This window comes from Abrus precatorius, unplaced genomic scaffold (assembly GCF_003935025.1).
Source record: "Abrus precatorius isolate BTA unplaced genomic scaffold, Abrus_2018 Scaffold2, whole genome shotgun sequence".
NCBI lineage: Eukaryota > Viridiplantae > Streptophyta > Magnoliopsida > Fabales > Fabaceae > Abrus > Abrus precatorius.
The window spans coordinates 15,045,065-15,054,880 of record NW_020874362.1 but is presented as its reverse complement, the minus strand read 5'-3'; the positions used below and the strand labels follow the sequence as shown (position 1 = coordinate 15,054,880).

At 38.8% G+C, this 9,816-nt stretch overlaps 2 protein-coding genes and 1 non-coding gene across 3 annotated transcripts; 2 read left to right on the top strand and 1 right to left on the bottom strand.

The window, feature by feature from the left end:
• Positions 1-2,433: 2,433 nt before the first annotated feature.
• LOC113860492 lies at positions 2,434-2,540 on the top strand. Its single transcript, XR_003503944.1, has one exon. It is a non-coding gene; the product is annotated as a small nucleolar RNA R71 (small nucleolar RNA).
• A 2,280-nt stretch (positions 2,541-4,820) lies between these two features.
• Positions 4,821-5,204, bottom strand: LOC113859510. Its single transcript, XM_027492264.1, has one exon. The coding sequence runs from the start codon at positions 5,202-5,204 to the stop codon at positions 4,821-4,823; it is 384 nt and encodes a 127-aa protein (XP_027348065.1).
• Positions 5,205-7,404: 2,200 nt separating this feature from the next.
• On the top strand, positions 7,405-9,474 carry LOC113859509 (vegetative cell wall protein gp1-like). The gene is made up of 2 exons (XM_027492263.1): positions 7,405-7,418; positions 9,054-9,474. The coding sequence occupies exons 1-2, from the start codon at positions 7,405-7,407 to the stop codon at positions 9,472-9,474; spliced, it is 435 nt and encodes a 144-aa protein (XP_027348064.1).
• The last annotated feature ends 342 nt before the right edge of the window (positions 9,475-9,816 follow it).

Sequence of the window (9,816 nt, the reverse complement as noted above, 5' to 3'; positions counted from 1 at the left end):
TAGAAGCTTGTCAAAGCTTGATTGTGCTAGTTTTCATGTTGTGTTGAGCGTAAATACTAGCCGAAAATATTTGAGAGTTGAGAGCTATACACTATCTGTGAGGTTCTATCATTTTTTAATCTTTCTTTATTTTAACTTGCCTTCATGCTTACTTTTAATGTCATTTGTGTCTCATTGATTGTTTGTTTCCTTGATTCTAGAAATGTTTGTTCTCTTTCTTTATTCTTTGCATTGGAAATTCATTAGAAAGTTTTGCCCCGGAGTGCAAAGGATTAAGTGTGGGGGTATTTGATAGTCATATTTTAATACATCTTTCTCTCCATGTTTTTGGTTTTACTGTGCTTCATTAGTGCATTATTTTGATGTGTTAGTGAGTAATTTAGGATTTAAATATAAATCTTTCTTAATTCCTGCCATAATTTCTTATTTTGATACAGTTTCTTGCAAAGACCATATCTGTAGGTACACTATTCATAATTCGACAAAATTGGTGTCTCTGGAAAGATAAGACAGAGATCTACAACTTCTCTGTTGGGAGAAAAGCCCAGTTCGAGCATCTTCAAGTCTAAAATTGCGTCACCATGTTGCGGCCCTGCACTAAAATTTTCAGAATTTGATTGTATTGTTGATTTTACTTAGTTAGGGAGTTGGGTCTTAATTAAGCCCAATTATTATGTCTTTTACTTAGTTAGGTGTTTAGGAAACTCATTAGGGAGTTGGGCCTTAATTAAGCCCAATTATTTTATCTTTAAATAGAGGTTATGACTCTATGTACGGATCCTTGTTTTTCTTTTCCCGCAATTTTTTTAGAATTACAAGTCTTTATTTTAAATTCTTTCCTTTATTTTTGTCTCTCTACCTTCCATCTTTTCATATTTTTTGGTTTCGGCTGAAGCAAACATGATCATGAAGCAAGGCTAATCCATCAATCAGTTCAAGGTTTCAAGAACAACATTATGTTTGAGTTTCGGGTTAGGTTCTATAGAATTCGCGCTTTTCCTCCTCTTTTTTGATTAGGATAATTACGTTTTTCATGATATTGATTTTTTGTTTGCATTCTAAACAGAGAATGAAAATTTCAGATTTGAAATAAATGAATTCACCTAATTCAATAAATCAATTGTTTTGAATTTTGTTAGAGCATTGGATTTGCGATTGCAGTTCTTGTTTTGATGAAATTCATAATCTAGATTTAGATTTTGGGTTATTAATGTCGTATTGAATTAGTGTTGATTGGAAATTCGTTGGAATTATATTCGTGTAACAATGAGAATTGCGTTGTAGTGATTGAGATCTTGATTTGGTTGAATTTCATATTTCGTTTTGCTATAATTATTCCTTGTTCTTTTCTTTTCTGTTGTTCACAATTTAATTCAAAACAATCCTTCTCTAAGCTAATCTGAAATCACATGATGGAACCAAAAACATAATGTATCTTATGTCCTTGTGAGATGACCTAGGTTTACTCCTTGTATTGCAAAATTTTTAAGAAAATCTAGTTTGTTTGATACCATTGTGACGTGGTTATCAGCGTGCTTGTATAAGCACGGTCGTGCTTCAGTTTCAGCAAGGGCGTGCTTATCAGTAAGCACGGGCATGCGTGTAGAATCAGCATGGGCGTGCTTCTCAACAAGCATGGGTGTGCATGTGCCTCTGTTCTGCAATTCTTGTAGTTTCTTCCCACTTCTAAGGGTGATGGCATTGCATTGCTCCCTTGGATTAGGTTCAGGCTGAGATTTCAATGTTCCCATCACTCTCTCACTTAGAAGGTTGGTAATGTGCTCCAATTGTGCACTCATCTTAGAAGAGCTGGCTTGTATTTCAGATTTAACCTCTGCAAACCTCTTTTCAGTTCTCTCAATATGTTGGTCCAACTTGGATTCAAGCTCTGTCATTCTCTTATTAGAGTAATGCACATATTGCATCATCTGATCTTGAAAGTTGGACTGAGATCTGGGGGCTTCTTTCCCTTCTGGTCTTGTTCCCTGACTTTGCATATAAGGAGGGCGATAAACACTTGAATTTTGACTTCCAAAGCCATTCCCCCAAGAGTTAGGATGATTACTCCTCCACCCTGAACTGTGAATGCCCATGAAATTTGCCTCCTCTTGCTTAGATTCTGAGCTTGCAGGAGCTTTTACAGGTTGGTTTTGAGCCTTTATTAAAGATTCTAATTGCTTTGTAAGGGCTGCCATTTGGTTCATTAGTGGGCTGTTGCTCTCTGCTTGGTAAACTGGGACAGTCTCATTCCTCTTGATGTCATAAGAGTCAACAGTGTGCCACTCAAAGCTAGAAGATGTCATATCATCTATCTGCTTGTATGCATCATCTGGATCTTTTCTTATGAGGGATTGTCCTGTTGCGGCATCAATTGTAGCCCTAGTAGTGATTGATAGGCCACTGTAAAAAATTTGTACCTGTCTCCACATCAGAAAATCATGATGAGGACATCTCCACAAAAGCTCTCCAAATCGCTCCCATGCTTCGAATAAGGATTCTGCTTCATATTATTGGAAGCAACATATCTCTATCATAAGCTTAGAGGACCTTGATGGGGGAAAGTACTTTCCCAAGAATTGTTGAGTGAGATCCTCCTAAGTTCTAATGGAGTTGGCTGGGAGTGAGGAAAACCATGCATTCACCTTTTCAGATACCGAGAATGGGAAAAGATGGAGTCGAATAGCATCGTTGGAGACTCCATTGTATTTTATGGTATTTGTCAATCGGAGGAAATTTGTCAGATGAAGATTGGGGTCTTCGTTAGGCATGCCTCCAAATTGTATCGAGTTCTGGACCATGGTTATAAGTGCTGGTTTCAATTCAAAATTGTTGGCCTCCACATTTGGTGCCGCAATGCTTCCAGGAGTGCCTCTAGTGGTGGGTGTCATGTAATCTTGAATTGATCTCCTTCCCTCTGCCATTCTTTGCTCTCTCACTTCTTTTCTTTGTCTACGCGCTATTCTTTCAATCTCTGAATCAAATAAACAAGCTGTAGAGCACTTACAACGAGTGAGCATACATTAAAAGTAATTGTGAAATTAAAAAAAAATGAAATAAAATAAATACAAAAATTATATATATAAAAAATTAACAATAAACAAAACAAAATAAAATAAAATACAAATTGCTTCAATCAATTAAATTTGAGATTTTCTTAATATTGAAAAAGCAATCCCCGGCAACGGTGCCAAAAACTTGCTCGGAGGGCAAGTGTACCCACCAAGAAGTAATAAAGGGTTCTTAAATTAAGTTCCCGAAATATCGTCCCACAAGGATTAATTCTCAATTATTAAGAGTTTCTTAATTCAATTGTTTAAGCTTCAAGGATACGAAATTAATTAAAACCAAGAATTTGTAAAATCAATTATAAAACTAAGAGCAATGAATACAATGCACGTCTTGGTTAAACTTATCGAAGAGGAACCTAGGGCGTATGGGTGTTCTCATTCAATCATTTATGTTATTTTTCTATTTAGATCTAAATCTGATTTCCTTGTGATTACCAATCATTCATACAAATACTATTAATACCAATGGTCATGCAATATTAATATTCTTTTCTCTAAATTAACATCCCCAATGGTCATACAAGATATCAATTTAAGCAAGCTTAAGGAGCCTATGAACTTGTTAATTTAATAATGATTAGAAGAGAAAGATAGGTTTGGTCCACCTAATCCTTTGTCTCGTTTTACCCTATAGATCTATTAATTAATCGAGGTACAGTTGCCTAACGATATAATTAATTTAGGATTAAGAGAGAAGCGTAGTAGGCTAAAATCTAATCACAGAACGGAAATCAAATTCTGATTCAAACATTAAAATCCCATAAATTCATAAACAATAGTTCCCATAACCCTAGCTATGGACTTAGTTACTCATGCTAAAGAAAAGAACTAAAATAATCATAAACAAAGCCATAATCAAAAGAAATATCAAACTAGAGTATGAGATGTGTTCCAGGTCTTCAAGTACGATCGCTTGAAGCTCCAAGTCTCGCCAAGCATGTGCCAAGGATCCCGTGCAAGAGAGAGATGAGATGAAATGTATCCCAGAGCAAAAGCCAATATGTAAAAATGGTCCCCTTACGATGCCTGAGATCCTCCCTTTTATAGGATTTGGAAACCCTACAAACTTTTCATAATTGGGCTTCCCGCAGATGAGCAGCCTTAAGCACGACCGTGCATGGGCTCGAAGTACCCCCGTGCTTATTGATGGGTCTGGATGTGCTGACTGCTATCAATTTGGGCCCAAAATGCACCCAAAATCTACTTGCAGCCTCTTTATACCAAACTGTACAATTAATATATAAATTAGTGTAAAACCCAAATAAAATAAAGGTTAAATATGAATATATGGGCTGTAAAAGAGGGCCTAATTATAGACTTATCAATCGGCCTTCTGAAAGAGCTAGTACCAGAACCACTCCCACTGCTACTCTTTTCTTGGGATGAACTTCCACTAGAGTGAGACTTGCTTGAGCCTGAATATGGTCCCTTCGAAAATCTAGGGGGTCTTCTATCATGCCTCATTGGACCACTCCCTCTAGTGTCCATTGTCTTGCCTTTTGAGCTGGCCTCAAAAATTCTACTTTTACTCACCAGGGTCGGTAAGTCCGTCAGCTAAAATACACTGACTGCAGCTCTAATGTCTGGCCTCAGCCCGTGCTCAAATAGAGAACACAGGTCTTCCTCTCCATCTCCATGCTAGTAGTAGGGCCAGTACTTCATCAACTCTTGAAATTTTGTAGCATACTCCCCTACAGTCATACTCCCTTATCTCAGTTTGAGGAACTCCCTGGCTTTCTGCTTCTTCAAGTCTCAAGGAAAGTAGTTCCCCAAAAAGATGGTCTTGAAAGCTTCCCACTGTATATAGCCCTTTCCTTGTGGTAAGGTCTGACCAGCAAACCTCCACCAATCTTCAGTCTCCCCACACAGCAAGTAGGTGGCATAGGGGACTGTGTGCTCCTCACGACACCCCATAGCATTGAAAACCTTCTCTACATTAGCTACCCACCTCTGGGCTCCTTCAGGGTTAAACCCTCCCTCAAATTTTGGAGGATCATGTCTAGTGAAGGCAGATAACCCTCTGTACTCCGCTGGTTCTCCACCTTGGTTATGCACCAAGGCCTCCAGCATTTGAGCTATGCACTCCATAGGATCCTCAGTGTTCCTAGCTCCTCTACCTCTACCTCTACTAGCCATGCTTTATCTAAGCTAATCATAGTCAGCAAACAGTATTCCAGCATATCAGATCAATTATAACATTTATAAATCAAGTAATCAAAACAATCAACACTTATCTAGGACGCTTCAACCTGTTCCCCCAGTCTGGCTGGATGAACTGCTCTGATACCAAATTGAAACACCCTAAATTTTAAATTTTTGAATAAATATGTTTTTACAAAGTTCAGAGTAGTAAAAATTTTTCGTTCGGATAATTGTTCAAGCACAATTTCATAAAATGTTTTGAATAAGAAATTAGAGTACAATTTGCATCATTACTTGCTACAGGACTAAAATATACATCAGATTTTTAGAATAAATTTCTAAGTCCTATAGCAGTTTCATCCTTCCTTCCTTCAGGGGTCTCGGTGCTGATCGTCTTGGTTACCTGAAAAATAAACATAAGGGTGAGTCCTTTACACTAGTAGAAACACACAGACAAGCATTAGACTCACCTGACTCAGTATGCATAAATTCTAATCATATTAGGAGCATACGTCAACGAACATCATACATACAAATTCTCAATCACAATAGGTTCGCTCACTGCACCAATTACAAATCCACACATTTACACAAACACACGTGCGCTCACTGCACATAGCCACGCTCACTGTGGCACTGTGATCACAGATTCCTGATGCCCTTGACCTCAGGGACTTACTCAGTTATACTATGGATGGTCACCTGAATAGCTCCCGCTCCACGGATACAACATGTGCGGTATTGAGCCCCCCAGGCAAAGGTGTTAGTCAGAGGCCGAGTCAAGAGGAGAGTGTGTGACTGTGATGCACCCACGCTCACTATTGGTGTCACCACTACCCTCTCTTCCCCAAGGTATTTCTACTGCCCATATCTTCTACACCCCCAGTGTATCTCTGAACCATTCATAGTTCCAACATCCAAACACATCATCATTCATTCAACATACCATCCACACTTATTTCCAGCCATTCACATTATTCAATTAGAAATCAAGGGCATGTCAACACAATTTCATCCATGTTGTAACCAACCATTTCATCACAATCGTCACACATCATGCTCAATGTATTCACAATCACATTTCTATCATACACACATCATTTCCTAGCATCCAATGACAACCAACACAAATCATATCACTCATTTTCACACAATTTGTAGAATTCATCAATACACATATTTTTGCCTCTTATTTCTTTCTCATTGCCATAAACAACCAAATAGACCTATTTCTAACAAAGATAACTAGAGTGAAGTCCTCCCCTTACTTCAAAATGAAGATCCAATCCAAAGTAATGGTAGAAACGGCCCCCCACACGATTTTTAACCCTAAATCACAAAGAAATTTCATGGGAACTCAGAGAGAACCTCGGAAATAAGAGAGAGGGACCAAAAACCAAAACCCTAGCCATGGAAGCTTACCTCCAAGAGCTCTAAATGTGTCCCTCACCTTCAATCTAGCTTCCAAATGTCCTTGGAAAGGTTCTAATTGGTAGGAATGGGTTTGGTAGAGAGAATAGTGAAGGAGAGAGAGGGAAATCGTGAAAAATAACCCTCTCCTCGAACCCTAACCCTTCAAATACCTCTCTAGTCGCGACACTCTGCCCTCTGTCGCTACAGCGAAAAACTCAGACAAATCTGCACTCTGGTTTCTGCAAAATATTGCTACAGCGAGACCCTCTCGCTACAGCGAGATTGCACTCAGAAATGCACCTAAATTGTCGCTACAGCGAGACATCTCTCGCTACAACGAGACGTCTCTCGCTACAGCGAGAAGGCGACAGTCACGTGCCTTCCTTCTACGGACCTCTCGCTGCAGCAAGAATTATCTCGCTACAGCGAGAATGCCCTGCACCAGAACTTAACCTATTTCTTTCAATCCAAATTCCAATCACACACATGTATACATACATTTACATATATGTATTCACACACACATTCCCATCAAACTAAGGCACATTCGTACATCCATATCACCATTAAGTCAATCATCATACCACAAAATAGTGTATATATATATATATATACTCAAACAATATTACATTTTTGGGGCGTTACACTCACCCTTTCTGTTCTTGTTCTGGAATTGCGTCTTAGTATGTATTGCATGACTGTATGATAGAAAGACCCTCAGCGAGCAAGAATTTAGTGAGAGGATTCCAAAGGGAAGGAGGCATGGACATTCGACCCGACAATGAGCCGCCTCGTGTACCAAGGGATGATCTCCATGGCTATGGGACCCCTCACTGAAGACGGCTGGAAGCTGATGAAATGAATTTTAGCTACTCGTCATGCAAAAGATTGTCGTTAATCCTCATCAAATATGCAAAGAAATAAATGTAGTACTAGGGTGTTGTCCTAGGTCGTCTCCAAGGAATTTTTGGTTGGGAACATACATCGAACAAGTGTGACCATATATTTTAAAGCAAGTAAATTGGGGGGAGGTTTGTCAATTTCCAGATTTTAATCAAGAGCAAAATGTAAACTAGTGAAATTCAATCAATTAAAATGAGTAATTCCTAGTCAAGCAACAAGTTCCATCATTATTCTTTCAAATGATTCAATAATCCCCTTTCTTTCCCTTGAATTAAGTTAATCTAACAAGCGAAGACTAACTTTAACATCCCAATTAAAATTAAGCATCTTAATGGGCTCCAATCTCTATCCCTAAGATTAAGCAACCTCAAGGATTAATCAAAATTAAGCAATTTTGAATTAGAATTTCATTAGCTAAATTAGGGTTCATTAAGCAATGTTCCCTTCATGAAATTCCATTTCATTCAGAGATTGGGGTTAATAAATTCAAGAAAAGAAAGATTTGTATAGCAATTAATCCCAAGAATTCAAGATTCATGTGCATTGACTAGGAATTACAAGAAAATTTAGCTCTCCATATGGATGGGCTTCACAAATGAGAGAAAGAAATGCAAGAACGTAAACAACATTAATGTAAATTCAACAAAAATCAAAAGGGAAATTGGAAATTAAAACCTATAGAGGACCCTTGGCTGTCACCCAAGACTCCAATGTCGTAAGAAATTATCCCAATTTGGCAAAGGAAAATTGTGTAAAATGTCAAAAGTCCCGTACCCTAATTCCTAAAATCTATTTATAGTGGATGACATGTCACCAAAGTGTCCACTTTTGCCTTTGAAAGTGTCCACTTTGGGCCTTGAAAGTGTCCACGCGCAGGATGGAAGGGTTGCCACTTCTCTGGAGTTGCCACTATTTGTGCTGAAAGTGGCTACTTTGGTGCGCGTGGCTACTATGAGAGCCAATAGTGGCCATGCATAGGAATGCTTCCAAATTAGCGTCCTGGAGCTTCTGGAGTTGCCACTATTTGTGCTGAAAGTGGCTACTTTGGTGCGCGTGGCTACTATGAGAGCTGATAGTGTCCACGCGCAGAAATGCTTCAAAATTGGCATCCCTGGAACTTCTGGAGTTGCCACTTTTGGGCTTGATAGTAGCTACTTTGGAACCTTTAATGCCCAGACTTGCTGTAGTTGTCACTTTTGCTCCTAAAAGTGGCTACTTTGGGGGCAACTTTCATCCAAGGGCCAAGATTTCTCAAAATTAACTTGGGGACTCTGCAAAATTATTAAGATAATTAAAATTGCAATCTATATCTATGTAATTAAATGCAAATTAACCAAAAATTAATAAACCTATGATATTTACTCAAAATGTGATTTCTATATTATTTGCACTATCTAAGTCCATTTTTTCTATTAAGGAGCACCAAAAAGGCAAGTAAAAATATAATAAAAAGTGAATTCATCACAACCCCAACTGGCGTGACCACCTTTTTGCTGATATATCCGTACCCCTACCACCCAAACGAAGTATCATTATTCACTCACCGCCTTCTTCTCCACCACCACAAGAACCCCCAGCCAAACGACTCAAAACTTTTGTCGACAAAGGTAAGACCATCATCGATCTTGACCCCGAGCATACCCCCTGTCCCAGCCCATCTCCTGCACCTACATGGAAGGACATCAAAGTTGTCGAGACTTCTATTAGGCCAGTACCTCGCCACTCACTACAAATTCAAGCACCTTCTTCCGATGAAGATGGACCTTCCACCCGCCCTTCACCACCATCTACCTCTCGTTCACCCCCACCCACCATCAGTTGGATCGATAGTGACCCGGATGACTTGCCGCCCTCTCCTCACCCTCAGCCAGTGGATGATTTGCCTGACTCTGATGGAATGGAATCCGACCCTAGTGAGGATTCCCTTCTGTTAGAGTTTTATTTGTAGTTGATTATTTTGTTTGTGTCATGGATGAATACTGCTCGTAGGTTTCAGGTTATTTTTACTACTTTTGAAATACTAACTTTGGGGTTTTACTTTATCGTCGTTCTACCTTGGACATTTTGGCTGGATGGTTTATATATACATTTTCTTTTATCTACGTGCTCCTCGTTCTATTTTTCAGAATTTTATTTCGAACGATATAAAATGCCAAGCGCTTACCTCCATTGTTGTTATAAAATTATCCTTCAAATATTTAAAGTGATTAGCGAAAATGATTTGCATGTTGCTAAGATGCTGGACTAGTTAAAATATATGATTTTGTGATGGATAAACCTGATGCAAGTG